The sequence below is a fragment of the Populus nigra genome, chromosome 3 (genome assembly GCF_951802175.1).
Source record: "Populus nigra chromosome 3, ddPopNigr1.1, whole genome shotgun sequence".
NCBI lineage: Eukaryota > Viridiplantae > Streptophyta > Magnoliopsida > Malpighiales > Salicaceae > Populus > Populus nigra.
The window spans coordinates 24,236,601-24,258,810 of NC_084854.1; the positions used below are offsets into that span (position 1 = coordinate 24,236,601).

The window sequence follows — 22,210 nt, forward strand, 5'->3', positions numbered from 1 at the left end:
TTTTAAATTATTTTTTATTTTTATATTATTTTAATATGTTAATATAAAAAATAATTTAAAATAAAAAATATATATTATTTTAATATTTTTTTCAAACAAAAAATATTTTATAAAACAACTACTATTATACTCATAAATAATCCCTTAATAAAATTACTCTTGCATTGATCTCACACACTTAATAAAGCTTTAAGCTTGATGTATAAATTAGGAGTGCGAGTAGCTATGATAATTTAATTTAATTTAATTATCTTATTTGATATATATATATATATATATATATATATATATATATATATATATATATATTATACTAAATAAGAAATAATATTTGAGTAATGAACACTTAAATAGATATTTTACACCTAATAAGTAAAATTTTGTATTTTTTATTTAATAAATAACCATCTCTCTACAAATCCAACTCTTAATATAATTAAAATTAATAGATTATTAACATATACCAAAAGATTTTGGCATTTTAATAAACAGTGAAATATTTTGTTTTTTTATATATAATTTGGTCCTCAAGTTTTCTTTTTTATAATCTTATTTTTCAATGTTGGGTTTAATAGATATTGAACTTCATAATTTGTTTTGATTTATTTTCTATTGAATCATCTTAGTCTTATGACTTAAGTTTGATAAGTTAACCAAAATTGATTTGGGTTATTTTTTTGTTTTTTATTTTAATTTTTTTTCTCGACTTATCATTCAATATTGGGTTGATTGAAAATTCAACTTCATATTTTTTTTATTTGATTTCTGTGAAGTTATCACAGTTTCATGACCTTAGACATGAATTTTTCGAGTTAGTTATCTTGGATTTGGTTTTTTTAGGTCCCTTTTAAATTGATTTTCTTTTCAATTTTATCTTATAACATTGAATTGATGGAGAATTTGATTTCAAAACCTTTTTTTTTCTCTCCATGGAGCTATCTAGGTTTCATGATCCAAGTTTGACAAATTAACCTGGGTTGACTCGAGATATTATTTTTTGTTTTCTTATTTTTTTTTTAATTTAATCATTCAACATTGGAATGATTAGGAATTGTGTCTCGTTATTTTTTTTTATTTTTTATGGGGTTATCATGGTTTATGACCTGAATCGCAGGTTATCTTAGTTGCCTCAAGTTTTTTTATTTTTTTTTAATTGTTTTTCAATTTTATCCTTCAATATTGTGTTGGCTGAGAATTAGACTTTATAATTTATTTTGATTTACTTTTTATGAAGTTATTTTGATCTCATGACTTAGATCATAAGTTTGGTTGGTTGACTCAGATGGTTTCTTCATGCTCTTTTTTTAATTGGTTCTTTTTGTGTCAATCTCATACTTTAACATTGGGTTACTGAGAATTTAGTTTTATAATTTATTTCAATTTTCTTTTTATACAGTTATCCTAGTCTCATGATTAAACCTACAAAGTCAATATACTTTCAATTTTCTTTTTGGTTCGTTTGAGTTCTCTTTAAACCTACAAAGTCAATATTATCACATTAGATCAACTTCCACGTATTTGTTTCTGTTAGAAAACATATTAACAACATCTAGATATTTCTTTTATATTCAATAAAAATTAAATTTTACCTGCAACAAAACACAAATAATTATCTAATCTAGTATTAAATAATTATCTAATCTAGTATTAAGCAATTACTCACAAGAGAAGAAATCGTAATCAATTTGACTGCATTTTATGAGATCATAAAAAATTTTGACCAAGATTTGAAAAATGCATATTAACAAACATAAAGTAAAAATAATGAGTCAATAAATCATAAAACGAGTCATTAATATTAATTAAAAATTAATTAAAGTAGGAAGTTAAAAAAAATATAAACATGAATATATTTGATTTGGTGACATGATATGGTCTTTTATTTTTTATTTAATTATATGATAATAAAAATATACTATCATTAGAAATTTAATAATTTAAATTATGTAGATAAATTAATTTAATTGTTACTATAAGTTTTCTTTTTGTTATCAATGTATTTTTTTAACAAAAAAAAATTCTTTCTTTAGCTATATTGTTTATTACATAGAAACCTTAAGCGATTAGAATCAATATTAAAAAAAAATTAATGATCTGAAATAAGTATAAAAAAGTATCATTTTAATCAAAATTCATTTCTCTTATTAATGCATTCTTCTTTTTTTTTTACAAGATTTTGTTTTATCATAATCATAAAAAAATTTAATTAAAAAATAAATTAATAATCATGACATGAATTTATGAAAAAAAAATAACAATGATAAGCTTGAGAAAAGTTACATAAAAATTTTATATTAAAAAATTAGAAACAAATATTTCATATATACTTAAGAAGTTTATACATAGTAAATTTAACATTTCGTATTAAATTTTTATGATTAAAAATTAAAAATAATTCAAAAGGCTATTAATATTACCATAAAATACACCAATATTATTTATAAATAATAGCATAATTGGATAATATTATTTCCACCATTTGGCCGCAAAGGCAAGGCCCTAGCCACCACGTCTCTGGGCATTGGCCAGGTGAGAGAGGGTGAGGATTTTCTTGCCAAATCGTTATAGCACCATAAGGAAGACCTTGTGAATGGACATGTTCTGGTTCAAACAAGCACCCACACCCACACCCACAGAAGCATTAGCAGCGAACCTATTAATGTTCTCTCTCGTTACCAAAAGACTTTGTTGGATAAACTGATGCTAGGATTCATGCATTTGGGCAAACCCCGATTGAGACAATCTCGTTGGGGTAACAAGATCTATATGCCGGAAATACAAGAATCTTTGATCGTTAAAGATCAGAGACCACCATGATGTAGTGGTTTTGGTTTGATTCTTGTCTAAGTACAGGATTGTACGTAGAACAAAATAAGTTGGATTAGCAGTACTGAAAATAGTTACACCCACTACAAGATTTAAGAAATCCGAAAGGCCAAAGCAATCTAGTGGTGCTTGCTAATGGCATCTTCTCCTATCTATCAGATTTTGCTGTGTTTGTTCCTCTACTTCAATAGTAACTCATACAAGAAAATCTGGGGAGTACTGTGTATGTAAGATAAAAAGGAACGAGTATGTTTTGGAAGGTTTAATGGAGGTTTTAGAGATAAATAGCAATGGAACAAGTGAAGCAAATTTGAAGAGAACTGGAAGACAGGGGTTTTACCATTCGTACAATACAGCTAGCTGCTATGCTGCTTTTTCCTTGCTGAACAAGAAATTGGAAGGACCAAGTTTGCTACATGTATTAGCTTGATTAAGCATGTTACAGCCAACAAGACAACGGCTGCTCCCACGAATTGGTTCGGGTCAGGCTCATTTAGCTAAGGAGCTCGTGTTAGCCAGCAACACAATGGCTGCTTCGAAGGACTAGTTCAGGCTCATGCAGTTAAGGTCTTTAATTCGAATCTCTTAACTAGATTCTTAGTAAAGTTGTATTTCCATGTCTAATTAGTCCCACCCACATATGTACTCGAAGAAGAGACCTCTACCCAGTGGAGCTGTAGAAGGACCACAATAGAGGAGGCCATTTGATGGTTTTTGCGTAAATTTGTGGCACAAACAAAAAAGTTGGAGATTGGCGTGCCTTAAATTCCATTTCTCATAAAGTGACATAGGCAGAACTGAACTCGATATTTCATTTCATATCTCTGATGCTTTGCAGGAGCAAGGATCACTAAATCATTCACCCTTGCAGTACTGCCAAGAACAAACTAAATCTAATGTTCGTTCGTTGGTATATTTACAGTGCCCCACAATCTATTTACAGTTCACAATCGCAACAGTTCAACCATCAGTGCAATAGAAAAAACAACTGAAACATAAACCTTTTTTTCAAATCTCATGCGTTGCAAACATTTGTAATACAATTGCTGTCAGACAGAATTCTGGTCACCAAAATTCTGCTAGTGTTATTCACTGTCTGAGCTACAAAAGATTAAGAGCTCCAACTTCTGCAGAATCATCTCCTCCTGATCTTCTAATACTTTCTGTGGATATGATATTCGAAAGTCAAATTAAATGAGATATACAATTCCAGTATGTTTGAATTAAAACTCGAAGCATCTTGGAAGAATTCCTAGTTTCAATATACACATCACTTTATTTCTAGTATCTTTGAAGTCAAATTAATCTGTTAAGTAAAATACTTTAGACAGTCACCAACTGTTTTGTCGATGAAGTGAGAAACAAAGGTTCAAGTGTATGCAGGATACAGACTCGACCAAGCAACTAGAATGTAGGAACTCAAAGAATCACATCTCTGGCATATGAACACCATTCAGCTTATTTACATAATTTGTCAAGGTAATAAATGCCACTCTGTTTATGATTGTATTTTGTTCTCTGCACAAATTTGAAAGATTGACACTGAAAAAGATGGCCAGAAGAATAGCCAATTAAGGCTTCAGGCAAGCTATTTCGCAGGTGAACTTCATCATGGTTTTTTTTTTTTTTTAACCTGTATCATTACTGTCAAGTGCATGAGTATATTCACTAACACAAGAACCAAAAACCAAACAATTTCTCACTTTTGTTAAGATTGCCTTAAAAAGACAAGGCCATATGCTGCAAAGATATTTGAAAAGAAGCTATAACCGGATTAAGAGGATCAGAAAAAACATTGGATAGGGTCAAACAAACCATTGAGACCAACATGGAATACATGTCTCAAGGATGCAAAGCCAACAAAAACCTGAAGCAATGGAAGAACCATAAAATCACCTATGAGACCAACCAAGTTATGAGAACCTAGCTTCATTCACATTTGATATGCAACGCTAGAAATCCATTGAAAAGGGTAATAGTCCTTTGTCAATAAACTAACTAGAGAACTAGGACTAAGATTCCCCAAAATTTTGCAATATGGAAAGCAACAACTGAGCTACATACTAAAACCATATCTCAACCGAGCTTAAGAGGATCAGAATGAGACCACAAACATTATGTGAAAACTTTTCTCGATTGCTACCACCACTGCCATGATACATGAAAACCAGAAACATGTACAAGACAGATCAATTATTAAGGCATATAAAAGGAGATGCACAGCACACGTAACAAAATTATGTGTCAGATGAGACACCATCAGGTTCTGTTGAGAACGAGGACATTATGGATGAGAAAGCAAAGTTTCCCAAAACCTTGCCAGAGAAACCTGGTAACAATACAATCATGAATAACCCCATCTTTGTGCTGCAGGACCACCCCCACTCCCACAAGTCCAATGGGTCAAGGAACAAATCAGTTTAACTTACAATTCCATTCTAGTTTCATATTTTTGTCAAGATCAGCTCTTTCCTATGTCACATTCAAAGGAAGTTCTACACCAAGCAAGTACTGAAAACTACATGAACTGTAAACGTAGTCTCCTTTATCCTTATCACCAATAATTTGCTAGACAACACATGTACTTCAAAAGACAAACACAAACATAGACAGAAAGCCATGCTACAGACAAGATGAAGGCCATCATGCATCCAACTGTTATTTATTAGCAGAAGCAGGAGCTAAAGAAGCAATTGAGTTACATGAAAAATCATATGCCTTTCAAGACTAATAAAAGAAAATAACACAAAACCACCAAAATATTTTGATATTTTAAATTCCAAAAGTTAAGCAGCGGTGGTGGAATTAAACAAGAACCACAAGACATCAGATTGATTAAACAATTGAAACCAAAGTATCAAACAGAAACCCAAGAAAGAAAAAGAAAGAAATTTGGGATGGCCAATAAAGAAACAGCAATTGCCTAATTGAATAGACAGGAGAAAAAATTGCAGGTACACAAGATAAGGCAATAGACAAGGCAAAAAGAGAGAGTCACCTAGTTTTGAAGGAAAAGGATCAGCCAACATGAAAAGGACTAATATCTCCAGTTCTAAGAGAACTAGCAAGCTCATCAGCAACAGTCAAGCAAGTAGAAACCAATCCTACAAGTCCCACCCACACCATATTTGCAATCCATATAGCCATGCTCCATGGCATTGCCATTTCTCCTCTCTCACTCTCTCTGTTGCTTTCTTTGCTTTCCTCTCCCTTTTAAGACACCAAGTCCACTCTTGTGTTTTCAGCTTTCAAGAGAGAAAGATAACCCCATTTCAGGATCAACAACCTGTTGTCTAAAGTTGCTAGTTACAGATGGTGAAGTCAAAGATTTGGAAAGACTTTGAGTGTTTTTTTTTTTTTTTTGAAAATATAACCTCCCGACAAATTTTTTGATAAGCTAGCACACCTCCAGATGTAGTTTTAGGAACAACAATTTCTTACAAAAAAAAATAAATTCTTTTTTAATATAAAGGTTTTTTTTCCTAAAATGATTCATTTTATTCTTAATAATAATTTATTTACATTTTAATAAGATTCTTTAACTTATTAGTTAAATAATTTCGATGAAAATAATAAATTGTAGTCTATTTAAATTCAAAAGAATTTCTTAATAGATTAGTTGTTGTAAGTTTAGATTTCAATAATATTTCTTAATTAAGTAGATTAATCAATAAATAAAGTTTTAAAAATAAAATGAGTTGGTTCGATAACTAAAGTTTTTGGAGAAAATCATGAATAAAAATTCAATATATATATATATATATATAATTGTTTTATCTATTTCTTAATTAGTCATCCATCATGAAAGAATTTTCAAAAATTTCATTTGTCAAAACACCTGATCTGTGAAAGTGATTTTATTCCCAAAATTTTGTTCTACTAAGTTAAAAATGCAATTAAAATTTGATTTGACTATAATTAGTTTATTAAGTAACACCGATGAATTTTAATTTGACTATAACTAATTATTTTCATTTATAATTATCATAATTATCAAACAAGTTGAGAAATTCCATCGAAACTTAAAAGGATTATATTTGAGAATAAAATAATATTAGCCAGTTAGGAGTTTATTTTTTTTTAATGATTTTTCTTTATTTCTTTGCTGGGGTTGATAGTCTTGCAAGCAAGGACAGTGCTCTGTCTTGGGACATGGGTTTTGTGGAAAATTACGCCCCAAAACAAGGGGCAATCTTTGATGTTACAATGGAAGCTCGGTTGAGCCCTCTTGGACAAAAACCTGATTGGCGAATGAAGGACACGTGGCATGGTGCCAGAGGATTCAATTCTTGTCGAGAGAGACAATGAGACCCATGTCAATAAAAGCATTGATTGTTAAAAGCATTAAATAAAGAAAAGCTGGAACCCATAAGTTATACACGTAACATCTCTGATAAAGTTGCCAAACATATGTTTATTTGGGCGACAGGTCACACACCTACTTTTTTTAAAAAAAAAATAAAATAAAATAAAGATGAGGTTACATCTCGAGATTTACATGTTAAAATTAAATTAAATTAAATTATATGATATTAAAAAATAAATATTTATTATCTTGTCTCTTATCTAATTATGATTAAGGAGAAGGAAAGATAGGAGTGATCATTTTTTGTATGGTTTTTATAAAAAAAAAAGTAGTTAAATCAAATTTTTTTAAAAAAACCGAAACCAAACCGAATCGGTTCAAACCGACCGGTTTCTGCTTGGCTCGATTTTTTTGGTTTTGCTCGATTTAGCTCGATTTTTTTTTTTTGGTTTGGTTTAGTTTTTTCGGTTTCAAATTTATAAAACTGAACTAAACCGGTCGGTTTTTTCAACATTTTAACTTGATTTTTTTCACGATTCGGTTTTTTCGGTTATTTTTTTTCCAGTTTCTCGGTTTAATTAATTTTTTAATTTTTTTGTTCACCTTTGAATAAAGGTATGGTATGTATAGATGAATGTTGTTTTTATCTCTCCTGTACTTTGAACCAAGTTAGATTCGGATTATAAATTTTAAATTTAATTAAATCATGGTGTCCAAGTTTTTTTTAATTAAGATAGGTTGAGATAATTATTTTTAAAAAATCCAATTAAATCTCAGTAATTCTTGAATTTTAAACCTATTTGGGTTTTTTCTTAAATATTTTTAGTAATCAATAAAGATATTGTTTAATTATTGTGTGCTTATTAATGTGGTGTAAAATGATTTTGCAACTTAAATTCATTGAAATAATATAAAAAAAATTAATTTAATATTTTTTTAAAATGAAAAACAGTTTAAAAAAGAGGTCAAGGTCATGCTTATTGGTTTAGATGAAAGCCCTAATACCTGCTTACGACTATCTTACGGATTCCACACAGGGCCATTTTTATCGGGCCTTATATGGCCAGGCCCGATTATCCCATACAAAGGCCTGTAATATTATGGGTTGAGCCCATAACTTCACTCAAATTCCCGCTCCCTTCCCTTTTCAGTTTTCAGTGTCCGATTCAAATTTCATCCCCCACCTCAAGCAAAGAAAGAAGATCCTAAAAGAGACGCAGAGAACAACACCCCCCCTCTATCTCTCTAAAAATGGCTCCTTATTTTGTGTTTCCACAAAATCTAAAATCCTTAGAAGAAGAAAACGAAGACAATCGTCTCCATGTTCTGAACCCAACCGACGTCGCTTCTCTCCGTCTTCCTGAACTCGAAGAATTTGTCAAAGGTCAGCTCTATCCTTACTCAATTCCACTAATTACATTCATTCCCTCAGGTTTTACTTCGTTTCAACTTGGGATTTCTTGTTGTTTTTGTTAAGGGTTTGGTTTTGTTTGTTTCTCGAGAAGGTGCGGGAAAATAAAAGAATTTTTTATATTTTTGTGAACTGTTAATAATAGGGAAAATAAACTCTTTAACTTAGTTGTTCTTATGAATCATAATAGAGTGAAACAGAAAGATTTAGTTTTTTTTAAAAAAAAATTATTAAAAATTTTGAATTTTTATAGGATTAGGTGTTTTAAAAATGTAATTAAAGTGCTCAATTTCGACGCTTTTTAGCATTTAATTTTAAAGGAATCAGAAATAATTTTAATTGTGAATGTAATCTTGAATTACTGATGGAAAATTCAATTTTTAAGTGCTCATTTTTAATGGTTTTTAGACTCTGATTTTTTTTTTTGTTGGATTAGGAGTATCCTTTGATTTGTCGGATAAAGAGATATTCTGCATTGAGGAGCAAGAAGTGTTTGATCACGTATATTCCTTAGTTAAAGGGTTTTCTAGTCTAACTCCATCCGGTAAAGTCAATCTTGTGGAGAGTCTTCGGTCGAACCTAAGTGTTTTGCTACCAAATGTGGATTCTCTCTTGCGCGTTTTTCAAGGCCAGGATGATGATAATGACAATGGGAATGAGACTCCTCCGGTGCTTGATCGAGTTTCTTCTTATCGAAATGCTCTTAAAATTTACACATTTTTCCTCGTCAGTATTGTTCTGTCTGAGGAGTCAAGTGCTAGTTCAAATAACAAAACTAAGGTAATCTATTTGCCATTATGCTACCTGAAGGGATTTTTAGGTGTGACAGTGATATTGGGTTTGCTGTTTTATTTTTTTTGAATTTTGTGTGTGCTTGTGCGTGTGTGACTTGTTGGGTTTGATATTGTTGTTGGATTGGTTTAGATGACAGGGCCTAATAGGAAGAAACAGTCGGTACATTCATGGAATTGGGAACCACAGAGGGGCAGGGTACTTAATTTGATTGCTAATTCACTAGAGATCAACCTTGCGTTGCTCTTTGGATCGACAGACCCTGATGAAAATTATCTTTCTTTTATTACAAAGTAAGCTTACTTAGTAATGTTGTTCTGCTTTGACTTGCCATAATTATGTTTTGGTGCAGTGTTTGAAATTTTTTGATTTGGGGTTTTACAGAAATGCATTTGGTTTGTTTGAGAATGCAACACTTATAAAGGACTCTGAGACAAAAGATGCTCTTTGCCGAATAATTGGGGCTTGTGCTACGAAATACCACTATACAGCACAGTCATGTGCTTCAATCATGCACCTAGTTCACAAATATGACTATGTTGTTACCCACATGGCTGATGCGGTTGCTGGGGCTGAGAAGAAGTATGCTGATGGCACCCTTGCCAGTTCTTTGATCAGAGAGGTTGGGAGGACCAATCCAAAAGCTTATGTGAAAGACACTGCTGGGGCTGAAAATGTTGGGCGTTTTCTTGTAGAGCTTGCTGATCGGCTACCAAAGTTGATTTCAACTAACATTGGGGTCTTGGTCCCACATTTTGGAGGAGAATCTTATAAGATAAGGAATGCTCTTGTTGCTGTTCTGGGGAAGTTGGTGGCAAAGGCATTTAAAGATGTTGAGGGTGATGTCAGTTCTAAATCTGTTCGTCTCCGCACAAAGCAAGCCATGTTGGAAATCTTGCTTGAGCGCTGCCGAGATGTTTCTGCTTATACCAGGAGTCGGGTTCTTCAAGTTTGGGCTGAACTATGTGAAGAGCATTCTGTTTCAATTGGTCTGTGGAACGAGGTTGCTGCAGTTGCTGCTGGGAGATTGGAGGATAAATCTGCAATAGTTAGAAAAGCTGCATTAAATTTGCTTATCATGATGTTGCAACATAACCCTTTTGGTCCCCAGCTTCGAATAGCTTCATTTCAGGCAACATTAGAACAATACAATAAGAAGTTGAATGAGCTTGAACCAGATAAAAGTGCAGAAAGTGTTTTGGATGGATTGCAATCTGATAATGAGACCTATGATGGAGGTGAGGTGGATGATGTGAATATGGAAGAACCAGTTACGGAACAGCAGGAGAGTTTAACTGACAGTGTGCCTAATCTGGAAGAAGGGATTCCTCAGAAGGATAGCTCAGTGCCAGATATTGGGAATTTGGAGCAAACCAGGGCTTTGGTTGCATCTCTGGAGGCTGGCTTGATATTTTCTAAGTGCGTATCTGCCACAATGCCTACGCTTGTCCAGTTGATGGCTTCATCTTCAGCCACAGATGTTGAGAACACTATTTTGCTGCTGATGAGGTGCAAACAGTTCCAAATTGATGGTGCAGAGGCTTGCCTCCGTAAGATGTTGCCATTGGTAGGTTTTTAATTTTGGTCATGCCTGGGAAATAGTGACACTGCAAGTTAGGAAGCAAAGATGATGTATTCTTAATTTTAAGGTTGTCTACTCTGTACTTATATTTTAAACTGTTGAAATTAATGCTGTCATCAATGCTGGATTCTGCAGGTATTCTCTCAGGATAAATCCATCTATGAAGCTGTGGAGAATGCCTTCATTACAATTTATGTCCGGAAAAATCCAGTAGATACTGCTAAGAATCTTTTGGATCTTGCCATAGATTCAAATATAGGAGATCTTGCGGCTCTGGAATTTATTGTCAATGCATTGGTTTCCAAAGGTGATATCTCCACAAGCACAGTGAGTCCCTCTTATCATATGATTTTGGAGGTTTTAGTTGCTGTTAGTAATTAATTCAAAGTTAAAAGGTGTTACTTTATATTCTTTAACTTAATATTCATCTGTTCATGCCACATTTAGATCTCTCATAAAGCATTTGTTTTTGCAGATATCAGCATTATGGGATTTCTTTTGCTTTAACATTAGTGGTACAACCCCAGAGCAAAGTCGTGGAGCTTTATCAGTGCTTTGCATGGCTGCAAAAGCGTCCCCTGGAGTTCTTGGCTCACACTTGCAAGATATTATTGATATTGGCTTTGGCCGTTGGGCTAAAGTGGACCCTTTGCTTGCCAGGACAGCATGCATTGCCATTCAGAGATTGTCAGAAGAGGACAAGAAAAAGCTGTTGGCTAGTAATGGTAGCCGTGTGTTTGGTTTCTTAGAGAACTTGATTAGTGGCTCTTGGCTTCCAGAAAACACATGGTATGCTGCTGCTGATAAAGCAATAGGTGTCATATATACAATTCATCCCACTCCGGAAACCCTAGCTGCTGACCTTGTAAAGAAGTCTCTTAGTTCTGTTTTCATTTGTAGTGGAGGAGATGACTTGCAGAATGATATTGAAAGTGGCAGCGCTGATATTCTTACAACAGTTCAAGTTGCAAAAATTAGTAGATATTTATTTGTCACAAGTCATGTTGCCATGAATCAGTTACTATACATAGAAACCTGTGTTCGGAAGATCCAAAAACAGAAGCTGAAGAGGGATAAATTGGGAGCTGATGGACAGAATGGTCATAATAATGGTATAAAACAAGATGATACACCAAAGGTAGGTTGAAAATTTCGTACTATACATCATTGTCATGTACAACAAACTCCAGCTTTTAATTTGGAATATCTCTTTGACTATTTGTTGCAGGATAACATCAATGCGGAGCTAGGTGTTTCTGCCTCTGAAGATGCAATTCTGGATACACTCTCTGAGAGAGCAGAGAAAGAGATTGTTGCTGGTGGTTCCAAAGAGAAATATTTGATAGGGCTTTGTGCACCTTTCCTGTCGAAGCTTTGTAGAAATTTTAGTTTGATGCAAAAGGTGATTCTATTAGCTTTTCTGGCTTTACAAAGCCTTCGCGTTTGCTTTCTTCTTTAAGAGATTTGCGTATGACATGATGCAATCATCATCTTTTGTTTTCCATGAATAATTGAATATCCTCCAATTTTTCAGTGAAACTAACAGGACTTTATGTTTTTCAGTATCCTGAACTACAGGCATCTGGAATGCTTGCTCTTTGTCGATTTATGATTATTGATCCAGATTTTTGGTGAGACCTCCCCCGTCCTCTTTCTCTCACTCACGCTCATGAAAAGCTTATGCCTAACTTCGGGGTGAATGTGTTCTCAGTGATGCAAATCTCCAGCTTCTCTTCACAGTTGTGGAAAGTGCCCCATCAGAAACTGTTCGTTCAAACTGCACTATTGCTCTTGGAGATTTAGCAGTTCGGTTTCCTAATCTGTTAGAACCATGGACTGAAAACATGTATGCTCGCTTACGAGATCCTTCGGTTTCTGTTAGGAAAAATGCTGTGCTGGTGCTTTCTCATCTCATATTAAATGATATGATGAAGGTCAGAGAACCTGCTAATCTCTTTCACCGTTCTTTCTCTGCTATTTTAATGATACAATATCTGATTCTGGGCATTTGCTTATCAGGTTAAAGGTTATATAAATGAGATGGCTATAAGATTAGAAGATGAACAGGAGAGGATTTCAAATCTCGCTAAACTTTTCTTTCATGAGCTGTCAAAGAAAGGTAAATATTGATACTTAACTAGTAATGCCATGCTAAGTGAATTGGTCATTTCTCTTGGAAAATGGATGCTGAATTGTTTTCGTAACTATAATGCAGGAAGCAATCCTATATATAACTTACTTCCAGATATACTTGGCAAATTATCCAACCAGGAGCTGAAAAGGGAGACTTTCTGCAACATCATGCAGTTTTTAATTGGGTCCATTAAAAAGGTATAGACTGCTCAACTGAGTTGATTTAGCAAGTATAACAATGACTTGAACATTATACTTCCCTGATTCTCCCCAGGACAAACAAATGGAGTCTCTTGTTGAAAAGCTTTGCAACAGGTTCAGTGGAGTGATAGGTATGTCTTTGTTCATTATGCTTCTGTACATAGTGTTTACCAAGCGGATGTGATCGTATGGTGTCAGATCATACAAGTCTGCTGTGTTATGCAATAGTACACCGAGTACGAACTTACTGGCTGAGAAAATATGATCTTATTCAAACTTGTTTGATAGCATTGATTTTAATGATTAAGTGATTTATGACTTTTATATGGTGCATGTGCTACACCATACTTGCAAATTCAGCTATTTCAATTATTGTTAAAATTTGTTCTAAAAACCATCACTCACGTAGATGCATGAAACCATATCTCCTTTATAAGCATGAGATTGTAAATGTACTCTCATTTCCTTGTGCATGGATGGAGATGCTCATTGCTTTTTCATTTTCAACTATTATTTACAAGTGCATGCAGGCTTTTCCTGGACTAGTTGGTCTCTAATCTTACACTGCCTGCTTTTAGGACAAAACAGAGGAAAAAAAAGAAAAACATGCATGGATGGAGATGTTCCTTTTGTTTTTACGTGTAGCACATGATTTTCTCCCATGCTTGTTAATATATATATATATATATATATATATATATATATATATATATATATATATATAGTTCTTCAAAGGTGATTTTTTCCTTACTGTGTGGACTGCTCTATTGCTGCAGATACTAGGCAGTGGGAATACATCTCGTATTGCCTCTCCCAGCTGGCATTTACTGAAAAGGGAATGAAAAAACTCATTGATTCATTTAAGACGTTTGAACATGTCCTGTCTGAGGATTCTGTCATGGACAATTTTAAAAGCATAATCATTAAGGTATTGGATTTCTGTAATCCTGTTCCTCTTCCATCCCATCATTTGTAATGATTTAATGGTATGCTTTCCATTTTCATTATGTGCAAACAGGCTAAGAAGTTTGCAAAACCAGAACTTAAATTATGCATTGAGGAATTTGAGGAGAAGCTTACTAAGTTCCACATGGAAAAGAAAGAACAGGAAGTGACAGCAAGAAATGCCCAAATTCATCAGCAGAAAATCGGTGGCATGGAAGGTTGTGCGGTGGCTAGAAATGAAGGAGAAGTGAGTGAAGGATCAGATGTTATTGAAGGTTGGTACAGTAATATATATATATATATATATATATTGGAAGGGGGTGCTTGTTTCAATGTTTAATGTCTTGGAACTTTCCCCGTGCTTCCAGATTTTCCAAAGACATTCATCGCTATATTTTGGAAGCTTTTGAATTACCTAGTTAAAACAATGTACATGTCAGATGACACTCTTGATATCCTTTTCTACTGATGAATACAACCCTAAAAGGTAAGAAGTATCAATAGGATATTTTGTAGATTCAGCCTTTCCACAACATGCTTTATAGGTCTGATCAAATCTTCCTCCCTTTAGGTGATTAGATGTACTTAAGCCTTGGATTGTGCCAGGATATATTGCCAGGCATCGTACTCTTGCTTGTTGTGTGCCTGTTCAAGATACAACTTGTTGACTCGGATGTCTTTTTCAGGATTTCTCTGTTTTTTTTTTTCGGTTATCAATATCTTGGTTTTTAGTGTGGAACGCAAATGTGGTGAACTATTTACTGATTTTAATTTCTCTTTCAGTACCTTGGTTCCTGCTAATGTCAAATACATCTCATCTTTTCAATGTAACACATTTTGTTTTCTAAAATTTAGTTCCATCTTGAATAGGCTTCATTCGTTCCAAAGGGTTAAATAATTGATGGAACCTTAGTGAAGGTGTAGACTTTTAGGGCCATATTACCTTGACGCACTGCATTGTTTGTGGATATGGTATAGGCCTTTAAGCAAAGAATATTCGGTTCAACTAGCGTTTTAAGAATTGTGTTCCTGTTTGCAAGATATGTGCTTATAAATGATACTTTCTGCCTATGCTTGGTAACCAATGAAGCAGATGGTGAAATCGATGATCCATCCATGGAAGAAATGGTTCAATCATCGGATTCTGAGGTCAACAGGTCAGGTGAATATTCAGGTACTTCAAGTGAGGTGACAGGCATGGAGTCAGATGGCATTGAAGTACAGTCAAAAGGTCATTCAAGTTCTCTGACTCTTTTGTAACTACAGTCAACTGTTTTCTACTGTTGCTATAATCTGCTATCTTTTACAGTGGCCTCCAAATCTAGAGCTACGGAAAGCAAAGTGAAGGGTGAGAGTGGTGATATTTCTGCATCATCTAGAAGATCCACCAGGTCAAAGCAAAGGTAGGTTTCTAAATATTATCTCCATGCGTATGAATGTGCCGCATGCTATTGTGTACAAATTTCCACAAGAAAAAAAAATCCACGAGAATTTGGCCTTACCCATGATTGTCAGAGCTGTAGCTATTGTCCAGTACCTTTTAGTTCTAGCTCACCGTATCAGGTCTATAAAAGAGTGACAAATTTTTTATGTGATCATGCAGATAGAAAAAAAGAGAGAAGTAGGGGTAGCTTGCAGACCAGTCTTTGCTTTTCCATAAATGAAGAAAAGTAAAGTTTCAAGTTTTTGAGAAGGTATTTGTATCATATTGCTTCTTTTACTTAAAGAATGGCTTCAAAGATTTATCGCAGCCTGTATGCATTTGTGTAATGAAAAAATGCACCACACAGTTCTGGAACTAAGGTTTTACTTTTTACCATTTTTTGCTTGATGAATTAAAAACTACTTACGACCACTGTTTTCACTGTAAAGATTCTATTTGATTTAGATTATCTCAACCAATTTTATTACCTCTCAACATTGGTATTTGTTTTTGAAAAAATGATCCAACAAAAACAGGTCTTAAACGAATTATTTCAGAAATTGACATATTTTCTTCTCTTCCAATATCAACTATCATGTCAACCAACAGAGTAAGCATCATCACCTGCTATTGATTGTGCAATCAAGCTCAGTTTCAGTTTTTTGCTCCTGAATATTTTCACTGCATGTACTGACATGCATCAATCTTCCAGCCAAAAAAAAAAAAAAGTTACGATGATGTTGAATGTAAAAAGCGAGGAATGATTCTCGCATCTCCAAAGGTTTATATTATATTTCTTACTCTTAGAAAGCATCTCTATCTGGATGGGAACAAACCTGAAATCACATTGAGTTCATAGAAAGACTTGAGATTGGAGTAAGTGACTCGTCGTAGATGACGCCATTAGAGGAATATAAAATTTTGAGAGTTTGCTGCAAAACAAATGCCGTTGCTACTCTTTAAAATTGATTTCTTGATTTGTTTTTTGAGAAAATTGAGCATTGAAGGGCCGCCTGAGAAAACAAAGAAAAAAACAGGGCTCGGATGCTTTCCAACAAGGTTCATTACTATAAGCCCTCGCTTCTGTTTTTAGTGTCATTCAATGAGCACTCTGGTAAAAGGTTTGAGCATCTTACTACTGTTTAAGGGTTAAACACCGGTGGTCTGAAATTTTTATAACCCGATACAACAGAATCTAGGATAGAGTTCAAGTTGAACCGATTTTAATACTGATTTAACCAGATTGACTTGTGATTTGACTTACCCAACTAATCTTGGTGTAGACTTAAATAGGTCAATATCAATGATTTTTTTAGTTAAAAGTATGTTGTTGTAGAAAAAAATGATGGATTTGGGTTGATTTGATGAGCAGCAGATTAACCCAATGACTTTGTAACCTGAACTCTGTTTTTAGTCAAATCTAGATTGGTCTGCAGATAATAATATAACTTGAGAAAAATACTCAGTTTTGATTTGAAATAATTGATCATGTCCTTGTAATAGTGGGATTTTCAAACTATAATTTTAGGGTGGTCAATTTGTTTTTTTCTTATATATCTCATAAAACCATGTTATTATAATTTTTCAATTCTTTCTCCCTTGCCTGTATAAAAACACAACTCTTGTTAGTTTTCTAAGGAAGGCAGACAGAAGGATGTCATTGGCAATGAAACGCCATGAATGCAGTCAAAAGAAAACAAGCTTTTGAAAATAATTTGATAGAATTCATAAAATTAAAGGGGGTAAATATCATAGATGATTCCATAGAATTCATACACCATCAAAATGAGCAAGCATAACCCACATGACTTTGCAAACATATCCACACAGTAATTCTAAGGTGAGAAATTAACAGTAGATTATATGAAATGTTTGATATATGTTGGAATTAATTATAAGATTAAGTATTAGAATAATAAAGTTTAATAAATAACTGTTGAAAACGATTAAACTCAATCTGACCTAAAAGTTGAAACGGTAACTCGGCAATTTAGAGCTTAATCTGGACCATGTTTTATTACGAACCATTTTAACATTGATACTAGATTACTTAATAATAGATTAACTCGCAACCTGCTAAGCCTGAATAAACCTAGTTGGGTTAAAACAAAGGAAGTTTTTTTAATAAAATTAAAATGATATTGTTCACTCGAAATGATATGACAACTCAATAACCCAAGCTTTGTAAGGTCTGATAACCATGCATGATACCATCTCTCTATAAAAGCTACGATTATGAAGCTCGTTCAGTGAGATAAATCAACATGATACTATTATCTTCGTGTGTGAACGTGGTGTTAAAATGCATTAATGTCCCTGACTAGAGAATTAGGAAAAACCAAGGGGTAGTTTGCGAAGAGCGAAGATAAGCTTTAGCAACTGGCAAGACTCTGATTGCATTCAAGTATGATAACAAAAACGATGTCAATTTGCAGCAATGTCGGGACTTTGCAGGATGGCTGAGCATTTCCAGTTCGATCCGGTTTTAAACCAAAATAAACAACCAAACCAAAATTTTATTTTTTTAATTTTTTGAACCGAACCGAACCGAAAACCAGTTCAAACCGATTAATTTCGGTTCGGTTCGGTTTTTTTCCATTCCAAACCGGTTCAAACCCAATGGTCCTCTACCAACACTGTTCATCCTCTTCCTCCTCTGGAATACAAGAACCCGCCTGAAAAAAAAAATAAATGTTGGCCTCTATTAGAACCATCAACACAACCAAATCCAATCCACATTGTAGATCTGGTTGTCTACCACAAATCCTATTTTGTTTCAGTTTCCTTCACCCCACGATGTATCATTAATGTTAAGGAAATTCATCACCAGAACCAACAAAGAAAAAACCCAAAAACCAGAGAGGGGAAGAACAAGAAACAACAATAAAAGGAGGGTTCCATCCACCAGATCCAACAAAAACAAACAAAGGGAAAACCCAAAAACCAGAGAGGGGAAGAACAAGAAACAACAAGAAAATGAGAGAGCGGATCGGGGTTCCATCCACCAGATCCAACAAAAACAAACAAAGTCATTGTTGATTAATCTCTGCTTTCTCAAAAACTCGTGCTTTCCAGGAAGAAACCACAGCAAGACAAAAGTCTCGTAGATGGTAGAGGGAGGGGAGAAAAATCAATGTGGAGAGTAAAGTGAGAGATAAGATATGCAGAGAGAGTAGAGGAGGGGGGGCGGCGGCTGATGGGTAAATGTTATTTAGGGTTAGGAAATATTCTATTTATAGTTGTTTTTTTTTTTAAGTGGTGGCTGGTTGAACCGGTTCGGTTCGGTTCAATCGGTTTCAGACTTTAGAAACCGAAACCAAAACCGAACTGAACCGGAATTTTTTTGTGATTTTTTAATCTGTTAATTCGGTTTTTTTTTCGGTTCGGTTTTTTTGGTTTTTTTTTCTGGTTTTCTCGGTTTAATCGGTTTATCGGTTTTTTTGCTCACCCCTACTTTGCAGGTTATCAGACTGGCAAAAAACAGGTCAAACTATTTCAGAAATTGATCTATTTTCCATCAGTTATAAGATATCTTCACTTCCTACCAACCGAGGAAGCATAGTAACCTGCTCTTTGTTGTACAATCAAGCTCTCAGAGTTACCTGAATAACTGTATGTGTTTACATTCTTCAAACCAAAAACAAATCGATTACGTTGAAGATAAAAGTTCGAGGGATAATTCTCGCTTCTCCAAAGGGGTTATATTTCTTCCTCTTCGAAAGGATCTCTTTCTGGATAGTCACCAACCTGAAATCATATAGAGAAAGGCTCTGTTCATCAAATCCACGAACAAAATGAGCAGTTTGATATCAGACATTTAACATTAGAATGATCTAGATTTCATATGCATGAAATTATATCTACTCCATGTCTCTTACAGTAATATGATGTGTATTTTCATTGGATCATCAGTGAATGACAGATCCAGCACAGAAGCATCATGAGAACATAGTTCTATACAAACCTTTACTTTGTCTGGCCTAATCATAGCGCCATGAAGTGGAGGAGAGTCAAAGTAGCGCACTCCTTTTACCCTGAAAATGTTCGAGAAAGAAATAAATAATTGGACGCAGCACAGAATGATCTATGAGAAAGATTTTAAATGCCTATTAGCATAGCACAACACCAACAATGTAAACCAGGGTACCAAAAATGAAGACACCTAACTTGGTCAAAATCGCTCAAGACGTTTTGGTTCATGAACTATACATATACCTACACATACCCAAGGCTGTGTGATTCAAATTTTCAGTCCAACAGACTAATCAAAGAACAGTAATTCTGTAAAAGGCAGGCCAACTGCATATGTAAAAAGGAATCGGTGAAATGCCCAACATACTCATGTACAGTCAATTCAGACACCATTTACCACCAGAATTTGTAATACTGACTTTTGCAAGAAATTCCAACATTGAATCAAAATAACATTTAAGACTGCCTATCTATTCCTACACAACATCATTGATATTCTGAAACAGAGTATGTCAGCATGATTTGACCCAAATAAAGGGAGACAAATTTTATCCTGTTTTCCTACTGAAATGCAAGACAGATCCAAAAGCACCGCACTTTGAAGTTCCTATGAATAACACACAGAGAGAGAGAGAGAGAGATTAGTATACATACATGCCATCATGTTTTCCGAATGGTTCGTCAAACTGAACTCCTACCCAAAAACCTGGTGCGAGAGATTCCGCTCGACCAACATATTTGACAACCCCTCTTTTCTCCCCTGGATCAATTTCACATCTATCACCCACCTAATCATTTGGAGAATTGGAAAATATATATAAAAAAGAAAATTGTTGAATAAGGAAGTGGATAGGACAAAAATGGTCAACAGATTTGCTGCAAGGAAAAACTCAAAATGCAATGGAGAAATAAAGTTAAGAATCCATTCACACCGTGTACCTAAAAGTGGATACAAGATTTAACCCAAAGTCTCAACCATCTCTGAAACCACCAAAACCAAGAAAAAAATTGTGAGGGAATAACTGACCTTGATATTTGCACATAGGTCTTCCATGTAGTCATCTGTTATCTGTGAATGAAACACAAATGAGAGAACTAAATTTCCCCTCACTAGCTCATAGAATGCTGACAAAAAATATCACTTTTTGAATCAAGATAAACAAACACACTGAAAGAGGCCATTGTATATACTTCCACACTACATTATCGAAGCAAAAATCATGAATAAAATAGCAAACTCAAATTTTCAGGCGCAAATTTGAAAATAGAGCACCTTACTACATGGCAGATTTTCACCTCACATGGCATGGTGCTTTCTTACTTGAACTCATAATTACCACAAATGGACTCCAAGTGAACGTGAGAAAGGGTGTACGTACACACACCGAAATTACTGAATAATTAATTACTCTCACTTGGGTTGTTCCTCCTCAAAATTTTCCACTCATATTATTGCCAAAACAAAAAGAAAAATTAAAGAACAAACAAGGGGTAAAGAACCTCAAATTATTGAAGATTACCTTAGGCGCAAAAGCTGAAGGATTTTGGGCTGCCATTTTTTCTTTAAATTTTCTAAAAGTGCCTGAAAAGCGCAAAAGAAGAAATAAATTCCTTAACCAGTAAAACCCAAAATGTGGTCTGCAGGCACAGCATCTACTCAAAAAAAAAAAAAACTTTTTACATTCATAAAATAATTATTAAGAAATTAATCCAATCAAATAAAATCCAATTACTTACCATCACGTTTATCATAAGCTTCTTCAGAAATTGAATATTTCTCCACTGATGAAATATCTTCCAGCCACCCACCAGCTGTTACTGATGAAGGATCCAGATCTATTATATGCAACCGATACCTTTTAACCCAACAAATAAAAACCCATTAACCAATCAATTCGAGAAACCCAAAAAACCTACATTTCCAACAATCAAACCCATTTTTTGAACAAAACACTAACCCATCAAAAGGAGAGTAGAAACCAAGAGGTCTAGAATCATCAGTTAAATTAGAGACTTTTGAGTTTGCATCATCATAAAGCTCAAGTTGCATTGAATTCACTGAAGTCCCACATTTTCTCCATAGCTTATCTTTAACAGCTTCCACTGAAGACTAACAATAATACAAATTTATCCAAGTTTCAGTGAATGAAACTTGTGATTCAGCTAAAAGTGTTTGTGGGTTTTGTACCTGAAGTGAGAAGCGAATTTCAGCAGAGAAAGACTTGATATTGGAGTGAGTGACTCGTAAGAGGACTGCCTCGTCAGGTTGAATCTGGAAGCGTGATGATGCCATTAGAGAGATTTGAGAGTTCGTTGCAAAACGATAGCAACACCGCCCTCTTTTGCTATATAATTTATTTATTTATTTTTTTGAGAAAGTGATAGGCCCACCTGAGCTCACAAAAAAACAGGGCCCCGCTGTTTCTGACAAATCCACAGGTCCATCGCTATTAGCTCTCGCTTCTTAGTCCTTTAATAAGCCCTTTAGTAAATGGGTCGAGTTTCATGCTTATCAAAGATGGTCCATATGTATATATGAAAAAAACAAATCTTTGACAAATCCACAGGCCCATCACTATTCATCGCATGTTAAATGCTTGTTAACTTCCTTCTTACGTA

At 34.1% G+C, this 22,210-nt stretch overlaps 3 protein-coding genes across 5 annotated transcripts; 1 reads left to right on the forward strand and 2 right to left on the reverse strand.

The window, feature by feature from the left end:
* Positions 1–3,614: 3,614 nt before the first annotated feature.
* Positions 3,615–6,214, reverse strand: LOC133689077 (uncharacterized). The gene is made up of 2 exons (XM_062108799.1): positions 5,825–6,214; positions 3,615–3,989 (listed from the first exon to the last, which is right to left on the reverse strand). The coding sequence occupies exon 1, from the start codon at positions 5,989–5,991 to the stop codon at positions 5,845–5,847; it is 147 nt and encodes a 48-aa protein (XP_061964783.1). The 5' UTR covers positions 5,992–6,214; the 3' UTR covers positions 3,615–3,989; positions 5,825–5,844.
* A 2,084-nt stretch (positions 6,215–8,298) lies between these two features.
* LOC133688566 (condensin-1 complex subunit CAP-D2) lies at positions 8,299–16,114 on the forward strand. 3 transcript variants are annotated; one of them, XM_062108084.1, is made up of 17 exons: positions 8,299–8,516; positions 8,980–9,323; positions 9,468–9,628; positions 9,720–10,902; positions 11,053–11,244; positions 11,393–12,055; positions 12,146–12,319; positions 12,481–12,548; positions 12,629–12,851; positions 12,937–13,036; positions 13,133–13,248; positions 13,325–13,382; positions 14,028–14,179; positions 14,270–14,471; positions 15,287–15,427; positions 15,506–15,599; positions 15,800–16,114. In XM_062108084.1, exons 1-17 carry the CDS (start codon positions 8,384–8,386, stop codon positions 15,801–15,803), a joined length of 4,008 nt encoding a protein of 1,335 aa, XP_061964068.1. In that variant the 5' UTR covers positions 8,299–8,383; the 3' UTR covers positions 15,804–16,114. The 3 variants fall into 3 exon arrangements, with proteins under 3 accessions (XP_061964068.1, XP_061964069.1, XP_061964070.1); XM_062108085.1 differs by having other exon boundaries at positions 15,290–15,427; XM_062108086.1 differs by lacking the exon at positions 15,800–16,114 and having other exon boundaries at positions 15,290–15,427; positions 15,506–15,603.
* Positions 16,115–19,110: 2,996 nt separating this feature from the next.
* LOC133688624 (tubulin-folding cofactor B) lies at positions 19,111–21,938 on the reverse strand. The gene is made up of 8 exons (XM_062108172.1): positions 21,780–21,938; positions 21,550–21,701; positions 21,329–21,447; positions 21,112–21,173; positions 20,619–20,660; positions 20,246–20,379; positions 19,584–19,653; positions 19,111–19,366 (listed from the first exon to the last, which is right to left on the reverse strand). Exons 1-8 carry the CDS (start codon positions 21,882–21,884, stop codon positions 19,319–19,321), a joined length of 732 nt encoding a protein of 243 aa, XP_061964156.1. The 5' UTR covers positions 21,885–21,938; the 3' UTR covers positions 19,111–19,318.
* Between the last annotated feature and the right edge of the window lie 272 nt (positions 21,939–22,210).

Coding starts and splice junctions, on each gene's coding strand:
- LOC133689077 (XM_062108799.1), bottom strand. CDS start 5,991: ATGGCAATGCCATGGAGCATGGCTATATGGATTGCAAATATGGTGTGG.
- LOC133688566 (XM_062108084.1), top strand. CDS start 8,384: ATGGCTCCTTATTTTGTGTTTCCACAAAATCTAAAATCCTTAGAAGAA. Junction 12,549..12,628: donor ATTATTGATCCAGATTTTTG/GTGAGACCTCCC, acceptor ATGTGTTCTCAG/TGATGCAAATCTCCAGCTTC. Junction 15,428..15,505: donor CATTGAAGTACAGTCAAAAG/GTCATTCAAGTT, acceptor TATCTTTTACAG/TGGCCTCCAAATCTAGAGCT.
- LOC133688624 (XM_062108172.1), bottom strand. CDS start 21,884: ATGGCATCATCACGCTTCCAGATTCAACCTGACGAGGCAGTCCTCTTA. Junction 21,174..21,328: donor AGCTTATGATAAACGTGATG/GTAAGTAATTGG, acceptor TGCGCTTTTCAG/GCACTTTTAGAAAATTTAAA. Junction 19,654..20,245: donor TTCGGAAAACATGATGGCAT/GTATGTATACTA, acceptor GAACATTTTCAG/GGTAAAAGGAGTGCGCTACT.